Below are 18,561 nucleotides of genomic sequence, written 5' to 3'. Positions count from 1 at the left end.
GGCCTCACCTTGGGCCGCAGCGGGTACCAGCAGAAGGCCTGTGTCGCACTGTCTCCGAAGTCCCACATGGCCAAAGGAATGAGCACTTCTCCAAGAAACACTCGCCGGGTAAGAGCGCCCAGGTGCCACACAGACACCTGCAGCCGCCGCACCGCCAGCTGGGCAGGGTCCACCTGGTACTGTGGGGACCAGAGCAGAGGAGTCATCAGCAGGGCCCACGCCCCGGGATTTCTACGGCCTCCCCTGCAGGCTGAGGGCCCCAGGGTGGCCAGGGACCATGCTGTGAGATGCTGCGAGGCTCCCTCTCTCTCGAGCACTGAGCCCCCCAAACCCTAGGTGCTCTATGTGGTGCCTGGAAACAGGCTGAGCTGCCCCTGGTGCCTGCTGAGCCAGCCCACAGTCATGTCTCTCCCATTTCCAAGAGGCAATGAGATGTCCAACCTCAGCCACATCCACGGAAATCAAGCCAAGGCCCCACTCAGCACAGTATCTAAACTGTGTCTGGCCTACCCTGTACTCAGCTCGCAAAGCATGAGCTTTCACTCCCGTATCCTTGATAAAGCAGAGAGTCAGCAAAAAAGGGGGAGACCCTCAACCAGATGGACTGACACAGTGGCTGCAATAATGGGCTCAAGCACAACAATGATTGTGGGGATGCCACAGGACCAGGCAGTATTTCGTCCTGTTATACATACGGTCGCTATGAGTCAGAACCAACTCGATGGCACCTAACAACAACAACATGCTTGCCCTAGAAGGACAATGTGTGTTCGACCCCACCAGCAGTGTGAGCCTGTCAGGCTGCACCGGCAGCCAGATTTACACATTACTGGGAGCCCACACCCACTCCAGCCACCTCATCAGGGGGAGACCCTCCCACAGGGAGCTGGGAGGTCGAGGTACCTGTGTCCGGAGGGTCATACTGCCCTTCTACAGGTGTGGGGCAGCTGGGCTGGGCTTCCCAAGAGCTTGATTAAGTCTACTTTTGTGAACCAGACCTATCTTTCATCACACTGTTAGGTCCACAGGCCATCCCCCCAAATCCTGGGATGGCTCTAATCTCTACTGGGTGAGGCACGTGATGAACACTGGAGAGCAGGGATCAGGTAACAACAAAGGTAACGAGATCTGGGGTCTCATTTCAGATCCGCACTGCAGGAATCTTCAAATTGGGGTACAAGCCCCCTGGAGCACAGAAATGCTCTCCAAGGGGTGCTCTGCTCAGAAAACTTTGTGGGATAAGTTTCTAGATCCTCAACCTTCATATGCACCTTTCTCAAGGCTGGCTGAGGACAGTTCTCACAGCCTTCATCCACCCCGAGACTTACTGTGGGGCCTGCCCCAGGTTTACAAGCCTCCTGGGTGCCCAACACTGGTTTCTGAGAGACTTTTTGATGATTGACCAGTGTGAGTGATGATTAATTTTATGTGTCTGCTTGGCTAGGCTATGGTTCCCAGTGGTTTGGCCAAACACTAGTTGCCATTCTGTAATATAACCTAATGTAGTGTAATGTAATCACTTTCCATAATGTAATCTAATGCAATGTAATGTCATCAACGTCCACAATGCAATCTAATGCAATCATCTTCCATGTAATCAATGAATCAGTTGACAGGGGAGTTCTTTTGGGTGTGGACTGTAAATAGATACTTTGGCAGAACTCTTTCCTCCTCCCCTTCCCCTCTCTCAACTCTGCACTCTTCCAGATTTCTGACCTAAAGATATTGGGACTCAAGCCTGTAGAAGTCTAGTCTGCTGCCTGACCTATGAAGTTTGGACTTGCCAGCCTCCACAATCCATGATCCAGCAGGAGTCTCTAACTTGTCACCCAACCTACAGATTTAGACTTGCCAGCCCCCACAATTGTGTTAGTCAATCCCTTGAAGTAAATCTGTCTCTCATACATATATACAGGTGGTACCTGACTTACGACGCATTCGAGTTAAAGGTGAACCGCACTTCCAACTGTCTGGCTTTAGTTTTGTTTTGTGTCATTGGTAATATATACTACATACAATGTTGCAGAGTGTAATTTGCTGATGTTTATATGTAATTTTTCCAACCCCAAAGACAAATAAAGATCAGGTATGTAAAGATACTGATAATAAAAGGCAATAACAATGAAAACTAAAAAAAATAGGTACTTGACTTACGTCAGAGCTGAAACGGAGCCTCATCATAAATTGGGGGCTACCTGTATATGTATTATCTATATAATTGCTTCTGTTTCTCTGGAGAAACCTGGCTATGACAGCTGGCTTCCCTATCTTCCCAGCTGAACACACATTTCTATTAAAGAGAAGCTTGGCCAGCGTGGAGTATATGAATTAAGAAGAGCCACTGCAGTAAACCAGGGACTTTTATCTGGATGCTTTTCCAGGACTGCCAAAATGCTCACAATATCCTGGAAGCCCGTGGATAAAATTTTAGGCTACTTCTTTAAAATTCTGCATGAATTTTTAAAAGTAAACATTTTAAAGTAGATCATACAATTTAATATCTATTTAAATAAGTCTATCCTTATCTCAGTTTTATCTCAGTTTATGAAATCTGAAATATTTGTCTACCTCTGTTTAACAACAAAATTCCCTAACTTAGGATGAATACATTTAGATATTAACTTAAAATATGTGAGGGGTTAGTGGTTTTTCAAAACAGATTTTTAACAGGTACATGAGGAAAAGCACCGGAAACAAGTCTCTAGGCACTTGTCATTAAAGTGTGGTCCTCGGACCAGCAGCATCAGCACCCTCATCCCAGCAGCATCAGCACCACCATCCCAGCAGCATCAGCGCCACCATCCCAGCAGCATCAGCGCCACCATCCCAGCAGCATCAGCACCACCATCCCAGCAGCATCAGCGCCACCATCCCAGCAGCATCAGCGCCACCATCCCAGCAGCATCAGCACCACCATCCCAGCAGCATCAGCACCCTCATCCCAGCAGCATCAGCACCCTCATCCCAGCAGCATCAGCACCCTCATCCCAGCAGCATCCGCACCACCATCCCAGTAGCATCAGCACCACCATCCCAGCAGCATCAGCACCCTCATCCCAGCAGCATCAGCACCCTCATCCCAGCAGCATCAGCACCCTCATTCTAGTAGCATCAGCACCCTCATCCCAGCAGCATCAGCACCCTCATTCTAGTAGCATCAGCACCACCATCCCAGCAGCATCAGCACCCTCATCCCAGCAGCATCAGCACCCTCATCCCAGCAGCATCAGCACCTTCATCCCAGCAGCATCAGCACCCTCATCCTAGTAGCATCAGCACCCTCATGTCATCAACATCAGCACCCCCAGCACCAGCTGGTTAGAAATGCAAAATCTCAGGCCCAGCCCAGACCTGCTGAGTTAGAACCCGTATTTTTATAAAACCCCCAGGGAATTGCTATGCACACAAATTTTGGGAAGCACTGCTAGTCCATCCTGGGGTAGCAACGTACTTCTAGGTACTTGTAAGCCTCAGTTTCCCCACTGGGAAATAAGAATTCTAACACTTAAAGAGTATAGAAAGTACTTGGCTGCTGTAAGAGCACTTGCAACAATGGCTATTATTATTTCATAAACTCAGGGCTCTCATGCTGGCTGCCTGGAAGACCCCTGGCTTGAAGCTCATGAATGCCTCAACTCACCAAGAAAGACCACAAGCCCTCTCTCTCCCTTGGCAGGCTGAGATTATGGGACCCTGGGCTGCCCAGCCTTCGCTGGGTGTCTGCATGTGTCTGCCTGCTGTCCTCCAGCCAGCTGTTTGCACAAGCCAGGCATTAGTTCCAGCTCTCCCCCTAAATCAGGGAGCCATGCAGCCCCTCCCCACCTCTGCCCTAAAACAAGCCATACTTCTTTAATACCCAAGGAAGTGAAAAATCCAAACAGCTTTTCATAACAATTTTTTTTTTTTATAAAACCAAAAACACCAAACCCCTTGCCATCAAGTAAATTCCGACTCATAGGGACTGTATAGAACAGAGTAGAGCTGACCCATAGAGTTTCCAAGGAGCGCCTGGCAGATTTGAACTGCCGACCTCTTGGTTACAAGCCGCAGCACTTAATCACTCCGCCACCAGGATTTCCTTTTTTTTTTTTTCCATAAAATCACAAGCAAACTGAGTCTGCCAGATATTACAATAAAGGAGCACTTTTTAGAAGATACTAACTCTGTGGTGGAGTTAAGGAGCCCTGGTGGCACAACGGTTAAGCACTCGGCTACTAACCGAAAAGTTGACAGTTTGAACCCACCAGCCACTGCGTGGGAGAAAGATGTGGCAGTCTGCTCCCATAAAGATTACCAAAACAAAAACCAAACCCACTGCCGTTGAGTTGATTCTGACTCATAGCGACCCTACAGGACAGAGTAGAACTGCCCCATAGAGTTTGCAAGGAGCGCCTGGCAGATTTGAACTGCCGACCTCTTGGTTAGAAGCTGTAGCACTTAACCACTACACCACCAGGGTTTCCCAGTAAAGACTACAGCCTAGGAAACCTTATGGGGCAGGTTTTCTCTGTTCTATAGGGTTGCTATGAGTTGGAATCAACTCCATGGCAATGGGTTAGTAGTCCATACTACTCAGAATACCTCTCCGGTAGTCATAAAAATTCAACAGGACAACCTGGTTTTTAAAATTACCCTGTGCCCAGTTGTTAGTCTGAGAGAGGCTGTTGAATTCTTTTTAAATGTTTTCCCAGAAATCATTAATCAAAAGCCATTCTTAGTACAGCCAACTCTGTGCTTTTCCTTGACGAAGGCAGAAATTTCTTTTCTACCAACTTGCCACTGATTGACAGGGGCCTGCAGAAATATAGAGGTGTCTGCACTTATGTTTAACTGACCCAAGACTTGGAAAAGACCATCCGCTTGACTCTGACCCCTCCACCCCAACCTGGGGCAGGGAGGACAGCTCATAAATATTTGCCCAGGAAGTACCTTCAGAGTCTCCTGAAAGACTGGGTCTGTTGTGTTCTTCTGGACTCTGGTCTTGCGTTTGCCCTGGGAGGATCTGTCAGGCAGCAGGTAGATCTTTATATACCTGGTAAACAAAGGCAGACAGGACCAGGAGCAAGCTCAGTGGGGGCCAAAGAGTTCAGGAAGTGCACACATCACACATCAGTGCTTTCTTTACCCTGCTTCCAGCCCAAAACCTTCATCTGAAAGTGAATTTGACTTCATAAAACAAGCTAATGAGTGTTACTGGCCATGGACAACACGGTTAGCACTAGGTATAGTTCTGATTTACACTGTCTTTGACCAAATGTTGACTCTGGGGGATGCAAACATCCCCTTGCTTTCTTCATGCACTACTCAGAATCTATCCTCTCATCACCTGTCATTTGCTGAAGACCATGCAACCAGAGGCTCTAAGCGCTCCATGGGCTTCGAAGTCGTCTAATCTCCTGGATGTGGAGGCCATGAGCCAGCTTCCCCACCCTCTACCTTACCATTCCCAACAACAACAAAAAGTGGAAACGTAAATCATGTGCCCTCACTCTTTGCTTTTTGATTGTACTCCTCCTGACTGTCGAAAAATGGAGGAGAAACTGCTGAGTCTGCAGGTAACTCAACTGAGAGGTGGACGTCTCCTCCATCCCCTCAAATCTTGGCTTAGAGGAAGAACATGTCTCCTGCACTGTTCTTGGCTAATCCTTCCACTTTGGCCGCTAAATGACTGTGATGGTTAATTTCATATGTCAACTTGGCTAGGCTATGATGTCCAGTTATTTGGTCAAGCATTAGCCTAGTTGCTGTTAATGAAGTAGATAAGTGTGACTAAATCAATTGGTCCTAAGTAAAGCAGATTTATTTAAGGACTGAGGTGTGCCTGACCCAAGCCTCGGTGTTTTCAATCAACTCATATTTATGTGAAAGCTGGACAATAAATAAGGAAGAGCACAGAAGAATTGATGCCTTTGAATTATGGTGTTGGTGAAGAATATTGAACATACCATGGACTACCAGAAGGACGAACAAATTTGTCTTGGGAGAAGAACAGCCAGAATGTTCCTTAGAAGCGAGGATGGTGAGACTTTGTCTCACATACTTTGGACATATTATCAGGAGGGACCAGTCCCTGAAGAAGGACATCATGCTTGTTGAAGTAAAAGGTCAGCATAAAAAAGGAAGACGCTCACTGAGACAGATTGATCCAGTGTCTGCAACAATGGGCTCAAACGTAGCAACGATTGTGAGGATGGCACAGGACCAGGCAGTGTTTTGTTCTGTTGTACCTAGGGTCACTATGAGTTGGAACCAACTCAACAGCACCTAACAACAACAACAAAGCAGATTACCTTTCATAATATGGGTGGTCTCCTCCAATCAGTTGAAGGCCTTAAGAGCAAAATGGAGTTTCCCTAGGGGGTGTCCTGCTTCCAGACAGTAAGTAGACATTTTGCCAGAACTCTCTCACTCTTCACTTTTCCCATAGCCTGACCTACGGATTTTGAGACACAAGCCTGCAGTCTCTAACGTGTTACCTGACCTACAGATTTTGACTTGCCAGCTTCCCACAATTACATGAGCCAGTTCTTTAAAATAAATCCCCCTGTATAGGTACAGATATATGTGCACACACACACATACAGACATACATACATTTCACTGGTTGTTTTTCTGAAAACTCTAAGACAATGACCCCATCTGTTTCCTCTACCAGTTTCATTGATGGCAATGCCTCTGCTAGCCCAGACCCTGCAATTACAGGCTAGAAACATGTTCAACTTCCCCAAAGCAAAAAAAAAAAAAAAAAGCAATAACCATCCCTCTATGTGTGTTCCACCTGTATACCTAGTTCAGGCCTCTTCTTCCTTTCAAGTCAAGCTTCTTGGAAAAATATTCAAGGCTCACTGTCTCCAATTCCTCACCGTGAATTTACTCTTAAATTGCCCTGGTGGTACAGTGGTTAAGCATTTGGCTGCTAACCAAGAGGTCAGCAGTTTAAATCTAACAGTTGCTCCTTGGAAACCCTATGGAGCAGTTCTACTTTGTCCTATAGGGTCACTATGAGTCAGAATTGACTTGACAGCAGTGAGTTTGGCTTACAAGATCTCACACGTATAAAACAGTATATATACATACATTTTAAAGCATTATAATATAATACACACCCTTGTACCTCCCACACAGCATTATAAATAGAATATAACAGTGACTTCTCTACCATAATCCTGTCCCTATCAAGTAACAACCATCCTGAACTTTGTATTTATCATTCCTTATGCTTTCTTACTTGACCAATAAGATATTTCGAAGTGTGTTGATTAACTTCCAAACATTTGGGAATTTTCCAGATATCTTTGGTTATTATTATTTTTTTTTCCTTTGGTTATTGGTTTCTTACTTTACTATGGTCAAAATGACATACTGTGAATGATTTCAATCCTTTAAATCCATTGTGACTTGTTTTATGGTCCAGTCTATGGTCTATCTTGGTGAATGTTCCATGTGCGCTTGAAAAGAATCGCTATTCTGCAGTTTTTGTGAATAATGTTCTATAAAAGTTAATTATATCGGGTTGGTTGGTGGTGCTGTTCAATTATTCTATAGCCTTTTTTTTTTTTTGTCTATGTATCAAAGAGGGGTATTAAAACCAACTATAATTATGCATTCAGTTCTGCCATTTTTGCTTCATGATTGCTGACATTGTTTTAGGTACATACACATTTAGGATTGCTATGTTTTCTCCAAGGACTATTGACCCTTTTATCATTATGACATGCCCTGCTTTATCTCTGGTAATACTTCTTGTCCTAAAATATGCGTTTTTTTATACTAGTATAACCACTCCAGCTATCTTATTTATGATTATATGATATATCTTTTTCCATATTTTTACTTTTAACCTGTGTCTTTTTATTTGAAATGTGTTTCTTGTAAACAGCATATAGGTGAGTCTCACATTTAGATTTAGTCTGACAATCTCTGCCTTTTAATTGAAGTATTTGTTCCTTTCCCCCACGTGTCTGTCAGTTTGTCGTACTGTGGGGGCTTGCATGTTGCTGTGATGCTGGAAGCTATGCTACCGGTATTCAGATACCAGCAGGGTCACCCATGGAGGACAGGTTTCAGCTGAGCTTCCAAACTAAGATGGACTAGGAAGAAGGACCCAGCAGTCTACTTCTGAAAAGCACTAGCAAGTGAAAACCTTATGAATAACTGTGCAACACTGTCTGATATAGTGCTGGAAGATGAGCCCTCCAGGTTGGAAGGCACTCAAAAGATGACTGGGGAAGAGCTACCTACTCAAAGTAGGGTAGACCTTAATGACGTGGATGGAGTAAAGCTTTTGGGACCTTCTTTTGCTGATGTGGCATGACTCAAAATGAGAAGAAACAGCTGCAAACATCAATTAATAATTGGAACCTGGAATGTATGAAATATGAATCTAGGAAAATTGCAAGTAGTCAAAAAATGAAATGGAACGCCTAAACATCGATATCCTAGGCATTAGTGAGCTGAAATGGACTGGTATTGGCCATTTGAATCAGACAATCACATAGTCTACTATGCTGGGAATGGCAACTTGGACAGGAATGGTGTTACATCCATCGTCAAAAAAACATTTCAAGATGTATCCTGAAATACAACGCTATCAGTGATAGGATAATATCCATACAGCTATTTAAAAAAAAAATTTTTTTTTTTTTATAAGGAAGACCAGTTAATACGACTATTATTCAAATTTACCCACCAACCACTAGGGTCAAAGTTGAAGAAATAGAAGATTTCGATCAGCTGCTGAAGTCTGAAATTGATCGAACATACAATCAAGATGCATTGATAATTACTGGCGATTGGAATATGAAAGTTGGAAACAAAGAAGAAGGATCAATAGGTGCAAAATACAGCTTTGGTGATAGAAACAATGCGGGAGATTGCATGATAGAATTTTGCAAGACCAACAACTTCTTCATTGCAAATACCTTTTTTCACCAACATAAACGGTGACTATACACATGGACCTCACCAGATGGAACACACAGAAATCAAATTGACTACATCTGTGGAAAGAGACGATGGAAAAGCTCAATATCATCAGTCAGAATAAGGCCAGGGGCTGACTGTGGAAAAGACCATCAATTGCTCACATGCAAGTTCAAGCTGACACTGAAGAAAATCAGAGCAAGTCCATGAGAGCCAAAATATGACCTTGAGTATATCTCACCTGAATTTAGAGGCCATCTCAAGAATAGATTTGATGCACTGAACACTAGTGACCGAAGACCAGACGAATTGTGGAATGACATCAAGGACATCATCCTTGAAGAAAGCAAGAGGTCACTGAAAAGACAGGAAAGAAAGAAAAGACCAAGATGGATGTCAGAGGAGACTCTGAAACTTGCTCTTGACCATTGAGCAGCTAAAGCAAAAGGAAGAATTGATGAAGTAAATGAACTGAACAGGAGATTTCAAAGGACCTCTCAAGAAGACAAAGTAAAGTATTATCATGACACATGCAAAGAGCTGGAGATTGAAAACCAAAAGGGAAGAACACGCTCGGCATTTCTCAAGCTGAAAGAACTGAAGAAAAAATTCAAGCCTCGAGTTGCAGTAGTGAAGGATTCCATGGGGAAGACATTAAACGATGCAGGAAGCATCAAAAGAAGATGGAAGGAATACACAGAGTCATTATACCAAAAAGAATTAGTTGATATTCAACCATTTCAAGAGGTAGAATATGATCAAGAACTGATGGTACTGAAGGAAGAAGTCCAAGCTGCTCTGAAGGCATTGGCGAAAAACAAGGCTCTAGAAATTGATGAAATATCAATTGAGGTGTTTCAACAAACAGATGCATCACTGCAGGTGCTCACTTGTCTATGCCAAGAAATATGGAAGACAGCTTCCTGGCCAACTGACTGGAACAGATCCATATTTATGCCTATTCCCAAGAAAGGTGATCCAACCGAATGTGCAAATTATAGAACAATATCATTAATATCACACGCAAGCAAAATTTTGCTGAAGATCATTCAAAAGCGGCTGCAGCAGTATATCAACACGGAACTGCCAGAAATTCAGGCCAGTTTCAAAAGAGGACGTGGAACCAGGGATATCATTGCTGATGTCAGATGGATCCTGGCTGAAAGCAGAGAATACCAGAAAGATGTTTACCTGTGTTTTATTGACTACGCAAAGGCATTCGACTGTGTGGATCATAACAAATTATGGGTAACATTGGGTTAAATGGGAATTGCAGAATACTTAATTGTGCTCATGAGGAACCTTTACATGGATCAAGAGGCAGTTGTTCAGACAGAACAAGGGGATACTGTGTGGTTTAAGTCAGGAAAGGTGTGTGCCAGGGTTGTATTCTTTCACCATACCTATTTAATCCGTATGCTGAACAAATAATAGGAGAAGCTTGACTAAATGAAGAAGAACGGGGCATCAGGATTGGAGGAAGACTCATTAACAACCTGTGTTATGCAGATGACACAACCTTGCTTGCTGAAAGTGAAGAGGACTTGAAGCCCTTACTAATGAAGATCAAAGACCACAGCCTTCAGTATGGACTGCACCTCAACATAAAGAAAACAAAAATCCTCACAACTGGACCAATGAGCAACATCATGATAAATGGAGAAAAGATCGAAGTTGTCAAGGATTTCATTTTACTTGGATCCACAATCAACAGCCATGGAAGCAGCAGTCAAGAAATCAAAAGGCGCATTGCATTGGGCAAATCTGCTGCAAAGGACCTCTTCAAAGTGTTGAAGAGCAAAGATGTCACCCTGAAGACTAAGGTGCGCCTGACCCAAGCCATGGTATTTTCAATCGTATCATATGCCTGTGAAAGCTGGACAATGAATAAAGAAGACTGAAGAAGAGTTGATGCCTTTGAATTGTGGTGTTGGACTGCCAAAAGAACGAACAAATCTGTCTTGGAAGAAGTACAACCAGAATGCTCCTTAGAAGCAAGGATGGGGAGACTGCATCTTACATACTTCGGACATGTTGTCAGGAGGGATCAGTCCCTGGAGAAGGACATCACGCTTGGCAGAGTACAGGGTCAGCAGAAAAGAGGAAGACCCTCAACAAGGTGGATTGACACAGTGGCTGCAACAATGAGCTCAAGCATAACAACGATTTTGAGGATGGCACAGGACTGGGCAGTATTTCGTTCTGTTGTGCATAGGGTTGCCTGAGTCGGAACCGACTTGATGGCACCTAAGAACAACAACAACATTTAATATAATTACTGATAAGTTTGGGTTTAAGTATGAGATGTTCTATTTTTTTTTTATTTGTTACATCTGTTTTTTGTTCCTCTTTTCTTTCTTTTCAACCTGCTTTTCATTTAATAGAATTTTAAAATTCATTTTATCTCCTCTTTTTTTATTTGTTATTCACATTTTGGACCCCTGGTGGTGCAGTGAATAAGAGCTTGGCTGCTAACCAAAAGGTCAGCAGTTTTGACTCCACCAGCCACTCCTTGGAAACTGTATGGGACAGCTCTAGCCTGTCCTATAAGGTTGCTATGAGTCAGAATCAACTCAACAGCAACAGATTTGTTTTGGTTATTGACATTTTAGCCCTACTTCATTGTTTTATTTTTCAGTGGTCATTCTAGGAATTACAGTACACATTTTCTTCTTTTTCCTTACCTTCTCCAATTCTACCTTGAGTCAATATTATACCATTTCAAATATAATGTAAGAATCTTAAAATGATATAGCTCCATTAACCCCTCCTGACCTTGTGTTATTATCGTCATACATTTTACTTTTCCATGTGTAATAAGCCCTATGATACATTGTTATTATTTTTTCATTGTTATTTTTTCTTTCAATAGTCAAATTTTAAAAGAAATTAAGAGATCAGAAAATATTTTAATTTATCATTTCCAGCACTCTTCAGAGCAGAGGACAATTTGATTGGATCAATAATCCTTTCATTTTCCCACCATTACTCCCTAGTTGGTAATTAAAGAACGTGCTAAAAACTTTCCATGTAGGAAAAAAGGCAAAAATAAGGTCCCTGCCTTAATCCATACACAGAAAATCAATTCCAGATCTAATGTACAAGGATCTAAGTGTGAATAATAAAAACTCGATTACAAGAAAAGTGAGAAAAATGTATTTATAACCTTTAGGTTCTGGAATTGCCATTCTTCACAATGTTATCCATAATTTGGTATGATCCACACAGTCGAATGCCTTTGCATAGTCATTAAAACACAGGTAAGCATCCTTCTGGTTTTCTCTGCTTTCAGCCAGGATCCATCTGATATGAGCAATGATATCTCTGGTTCCACATCCTTTTCTGAATCAGTCCTGAATTTCTGGCAGTTCCCTGTCGATACACTGTTCCAGCAGGTTTTGAATGATCTTCAGCAAAATTTTGCTTGTATGTGATATTAATGATATTGTTTAACAATTTCCACATTTGGTTGGGTCACTTTTCTTGGGAATAGGCATAAATACACATGTCTTCCAATCAGTTGGCCAGGAAGCTGTCTTCCAAATTTCTTGGCATAGACAAGTGAACACTTTGAGCACTGCATCTGTTTGTTGAAACATCTCAATTGATATTCCATAAATTCCTGGAGCCTTGTTTTTTGCCAGTGCCTTCAGTGCAGCTTGGAATTCTTCCTTCTGCACTGTTGGTTCCTGATCGTATGCTACCTCTTGAAATGGTTGAACGTCAACAAACTCTTTTTGGTGTAACACTGTGTATTCCTTCTATCTTCTTTTGATGCTTCCTGCGTTGTTTAATATTTTCCCCATAGAATCCTTTACTATTGCAACTCGAGACTTGAATTTTTTCTTCAGTTCGTTGAGTTTGAGAAGTGCCAAGTGTGTTCTTCCCTTTTGGTTTTCTATCTCTAGCTCTTTGTACATGTCATTATTATACTTAAGTTTGTCTTCTCGAGCCACCCTTTGAAGTCTTTCATTCAATCTTGACTACATCATTTCTTCCTTTTGCTTTAGCTGCCTGACGTTCAAGAGCAAGTTTCAGAGTCTCCTCTGACATCCTTCTTGGTCTTTTCTTTCTTTCCTGTCTCTTCAATAACCTCTTGTTTTCTTCATGTATGATATCCTTGATGTCATTCCACAACTCATCTGGTCTTCGGTCATTAGTGTTCAATGCATCAAATCTATTCTTGAGATGGCCTCTAAATTCAGGTGGGATATACTCAAGGTCATACTTTGGCTTTCATGGTCTTCTAACTTTCTTCAGTTTCAACTTGAACTTGCATGTGAGCAACTGATGGTCTTTTCCACAGTCGGCCCCTGACCTTGTTCTGACTGATGATGTTGAGCTTTTGCATTGTCTTTCCACAGATATAGTCGATTTGATTCCTGTGTGCTCCATCTGGCGAGGTCCATGTGTATAGTTGCCATTTATGTTGGTGAAGAAAAGTATTTGAAATGAAAAAGTCATTGGTCTTGCAAAATTCTATCATGCAATCTCCCGCATTGTTTCTATCACCAAGGTCATATTTTCCAGCTATCAATCCTTCTTCTTTGTTTCCAGCTTTTGTATTTCAATCACCAGTAATTATCAATGCATCCTGGTTGCATGTTCAGTCAATTTCGGACTGCAGAAGCTAATAAAAATCTTCAAATTTTTTCATCTTTGGCCTTAGTAGTTGGTGTGTAAATTTGAATAATAGTCGTATTAACTGGTCTTCCCTGTGGGCATATGGATATTATCCTATCACTGACAGCATCGTACTTCAGGATAGATCTTGAAATTTTTTTTTGACAATGAATACAACACCATTCCTCTTAAAGCTCTCATTTCTGGCATAGTATACCATATGATTGTTCAATTCAAAATGGCCAATGCCAGTCCACTTCAGTTCACTAATGCCTAGGATATCGAATTTTATACATTCCATTTCATTTTTGATGATTTCCAATTTTCCTAAGTTCATGCTTTGTACATTCCACGTTCTAATTATTAATGGATATTTGCAGTTGTTCAGGCATAACAAGGGGATACTGCATGGTTTAAAGTCAGGAAAGGTGTGTGTCAGGGTTGTATCCTTTCACCACACCTATTTAACCTGTACGCTGAACAAATAATCTGAGAAGCTGGACTATATGACGAACCGGGCAAAAGGATTGGAGGAAGACTCATTAACAACCTGCATTATATAGAAGACACAACCTTGCTTGCTGAAAGTGAAGAGAACTTGAAGCACTTATTGATGAAGATCAAAGACCAGAGCCTTCAGTATGGATTACACCTCAATATAAAGAAGACGAAAATCCTCGTAACTGGAACAATAAGCAATATTATGATAAACACAGGAAAGATTGAAGTTGTCAAGGATTTCATTTTACTTGGATCCACAATCAACAGCCATGGAAGCAGCAGTCAAGAAATCAAAAGACGCCTCACATTGGGCAAATCTGCTGCAAAGGACCTCTTTAAAGTGTTGAAAAGCAAAGATGTTACCTTGAAGACTAAGATGTGCCTGACCCAAGCTGTGGTATTTTCAATCACATCATATGCATGTGAAAGCTGGACAATGAGTAACAAGACTGAAGAAAAACTGAAGCCTTTGAATTGTGGTGTTGGCGAAGAATATTGAATATACCATGGGCTGCCAAAAGAACGAACAAAACTGTCTTGGAGGGAGTACAACCAGAATGCTCCTTAGAACCAAGGATGGCAAGACTGCATCTTACATACTTTGGACATGTTATCAGGAGGGTTCAGACCCTGAAGAAGGACATCATGCTTGGTAAAGTACAGGGTCAGCAGAAAAGAGGAAGACCCTCAGTGAGATGGACTGACACAGTGACTGCAACAATGGGCTCAAGCATAACAATGATTGTGAGGATGACGCAGGACCAGGCAGTATTTCATTTTGTGGTACGTAGTGTTGCTATGAGTTGGAACTGACTTGACAACACCTAACAACATAACTTTAGGTGTCATAGCAGTTTGCCTACTAACACAAAAAGCAGCGTTGTTTTTTTTTTTTTTCATTTAAAAATGGTATACACAAATTGTGTTGTGACATTAGTCGCAATCCCTGTAATGTGTCAGCATTCTGGGCCCAGGCTGGTGGGAGCTGTGGTTCATGTTGTCCATTAGTCCTTTAGACTAATATTTTCCATGTGTCTTTGGTTTTTTTATTCCCCTTTGCTCTAAACCTGATGGGACCAATAGATGTATCTCAGATGGCTGCTCTCGAGCTTTTAAGACCCCAGACATTACTCAAAAAGGTAGCACGTAGAACATTTTCTTTATGAACTACGTTATGCCAATTGACCTAGATGTCCCCCAAGACCTTGGTCCCCAGCCCGCAACCCCAGTAACTCAGTTCCTCAACGTGTTTGGAAGTGTCGAGGAATCATCAATGACTTTGCCTTGGTTAAGTTGTATTGACTTCCCTTATATTGTGTGTTGTCTTTCCCTTCACCAAAGTTAACACTCGTTAGTGTTTTTCCCTCCCGAACCCTTCTGTCCCTCATAACCATCAAAGGATTTTTTTTTTCTTTTTTCTGAGTGTAAATCTTTTCTTGGGTTTTTATAATAGTGGTCTCGTACAATACTCGTCTTTTCGTGATTGAGTTATTTCACCCAGCATAATGTCCTCCAGATTCATCCAATGTTGTAAGATGTTTTGTGGCTGTATCATTGTTCTTTATCGTTGGGTAATACTCCATTGTGTGTATGTACCATAATTTGTTTATCCATTCATCTATCGATGGGCACTTAGGTTGTTTCCGTCTTTTTGCTATTGTGAATAATGCTGCAATGAACATGGTGTGCGTATGTCTATTTGTGTGACAGCTCTTACTTCTCTAGGATACATTCATAGGAGTGGGGTTGCTGGATCATATGATATTTCTATTTCTAGACTTCTAAGGAGGCATCATATTGTTTTCCATAGTGATTGTATCATTTTACATTCCCACCAGCAATGCATAAGAACTCCAATCTCCCGGTAACCTCTCCAACATTTGTTATTTTCTGTGTTTTTTTTTATTAGTGCCAGCAATGTTGGGGTGAAAAAAGCAGAGATTTTTAATAGGAAAAATTTGATAAATTTGACATTATAAAATTTTCTACAAGTAAAATCATCACAAGGAGCCCCGGTAGCACAATGGTTAAGCACTCGTCTGCTAACTGAAAGGTCAGCAGTTTGAACCCACCAGTGGCTCCACGGAAGAAAAGACCTGGCGATCTGCTCCCATAACGATTATCATTTAGGAAACCTTGTGGGGTAATTCTGCTGTGTCACATAGGATTGCCATGAGTCAGGGCTGACTTGACAGCACACAACAGCAACAACAACAAGGTCATCACAAACAAGTAACATATTAGGAGAAGATAATTAAAATACATATAAACAAGGAAGAGTTTGCATTCGAAACAATTAAAACAAAAAAATCCTGTAAACAAATGAGAAAGTGACAAACAGTCCAATAGGAAAATGTGCAAAGGATTTGAACAAGGAATTCATAGCAAGGGCAACCTAAGTGGCTAATGGGTGTGTGAAAAGTTGGTCAGCCTTGTTAGTAATCAGGGAAAGGCACATTAACGTAACAGTGACACACTGTTTCCCATCTATAATTTGTTTATGGATTACGTGAAACAAGATTCTAATTTTATTTTTCATATACGGAACGTCAAATTTTCCAACACTGTTTATTGAAGCCCATCATTTTCCCCAAAGGTTTTTAATGGCCTCTTGATCATATTAAAAAAAAAAAAACCCAAACCCATTGCCGTCGAGTGGATTCCGACTAATAGTGATCCTACAGGACACGGTAGAACTACCCCATAGTGTTTCCAAGGAGCAGCTGGTAGATTTGAAGTACTGACCTTTTGGTTAGCAGCCTGAACTCTTAACCACTGTGCCACCCGGGTTCCCATATATGCCCATTGCTGTTGAGTTGATTCCGACTTAGGTTCCCAGATATGCCAGAGTCTGTATCTGCACTTTTGATTCTGCTGTATTGATCTGTCTGTCCATGCGTCAGTAAAAGCTTTATAATAATTCTTGAAGTAAGACTTTGTTTTTGCTCTCTTTTACAATTGTCTTGGTCATTCTTTGACTTTTGCATTTCCATATGAAATTAGAACCAATATGTCTATCATCTAAATTAAAACTAAGAAAAAAAAAGAGAGAGAGAGAAAACTTACGGATTGCACTTTTTTTTCTTTTCCTCTCCGTAGGCAAGGTTCTTACAGGCCTTGATGCAGATTTCTAAAGAATGGGTTTTGAAGCAATAACGAATGGCGAGTTCTATTTCTCCAGTGACATTAGCGTTGTCAAAATTACCCATCTCTGTACAAGTGCTGTTAATGCTAATTAAACTCCCCTGAAATGAAAAATGACAGAGACAAGAAATTACTTCAAGTTAACCACTTTTTACTTGCACTTCTATTTTCATGATATCAAAAAAAAAAAAATAAAATTAACACAGTGTATGCATCCCGACTCACATGAAGTTAATAATCCACCAGATTGTACTTTGCCAAACAAGTTAGCACATACTCCATCCTATGGAAATGGGGAGCCCTGAGAAAGCCTTGTCTTACCCAGATATGGTCTTTGCCTAGCAATAAAGTTTACACAATCTCGTTCTTTAACGTGAATCACTTGTGATGATGTGCAACATCTCCAGTGCAAGTCTGCAAAGATAACACTCAGGAGGGCAGATAATATCCACGGCAGGGAGAGCCTCATGGAAAGCACATAGCATGGCGGCTAAGTGCCTGTGACTGGGAACCAGATCAACTGGATTCATATTCTGGTTCTGCTACTTACGAGCTGTGTCAAAGTCTAAATGGAAAAAATAATACTGATATCATAGGGTTATGATGAAGGGTTAGTGAAATAAGGGCTGTAAAGTGTGCAGTCATGGTAACTTTATATATTGTGTTTAAATTTTTATGGCTATCTAAAATGGAAAACAACAAAACCGTCATAGGGCATTCCAAGATTAGATAATGCAGATAAGTAGCACAGACTGCCAGGGCCTAAAGGACAAAATTAACAACCTCACTATTAAATTCACTTAAATATTTGCCACTATTTGCATGCAACTAATCTCAGTGCTGACGTTAGTAAAACAGAGAAGCCTAACTGATTTCCACTACCACTTCCCAGCTAGTTCCTTTGCACTGTGAAATGTCCTGAAAAGAAACTAAGGAGAAAACCTAGGGCAAAGGGTCAGGACCAGCAAAGAGAGATTCAAAACAAAACAAAACCAACTCGACAGAGGGAAGAAAGCCCGAATTATCTACCGCCAGGAAAGCGACCAGTTTCCCTGTGCGCAGTCACTGGTTCTGAAAAACGTCATCTGCCAACACCCACGCAAGTGTTTGAATGGAAAATAATTCTTACATTTTACACATTCAAAAATGCAGGAAGTGGTGAAAGGGCATGAATGAGCGAGGTACAAAAAGGTAAAGATAGAAGATAACAGCAGGGAGCATAGCAAAACATGTGAGTTGCTTGGGAAAAGAACGATGTAAACAAATAAAGGTGCTGAAAAATTCTGATAATTAAAATGGCGCTCCCCTGGGACTTCACTTCTGGTTCTGTCAGACTAAACTGTATTAGGCCAACTTTTCTGCTCCTAACAA

At 41.7% G+C, this 18,561-nt stretch overlaps 1 protein-coding gene across 3 annotated transcripts in view; it reads right to left on the bottom strand.

Moving 5' to 3' along the window:
* Positions 1-18,561, bottom strand: part of SYTL3 (synaptotagmin like 3) — a 112,421-nt gene that overhangs the window by 8,229 nt on the left and 85,631 nt on the right. For all 3 annotated transcript variants that reach the window (XM_049904701.1, XM_049904718.1, XM_049904710.1), the window contains 3 exons: positions 17,113-17,291; positions 4,930-5,032; positions 9-179 (listed from right to left, as the gene is read on the bottom strand). In XM_049904701.1, coding sequence (XP_049760658.1) covers positions 9-179; positions 4,930-5,032; positions 17,113-17,291 — 453 coding nt within the window. The remainder of the gene's footprint in view (positions 1-8; positions 180-4,929; positions 5,033-17,112; positions 17,292-18,561) is intronic.

The sequence above is a fragment of the Elephas maximus genome, chromosome 1, assembly GCF_024166365.1.
Source record: "Elephas maximus indicus isolate mEleMax1 chromosome 1, mEleMax1 primary haplotype, whole genome shotgun sequence".
NCBI lineage: Eukaryota > Metazoa > Chordata > Mammalia > Proboscidea > Elephantidae > Elephas > Elephas maximus.
Note: the sequence above shows the minus strand (reverse complement) of the source record. Positions and strands in the feature narration are given on the sequence as shown.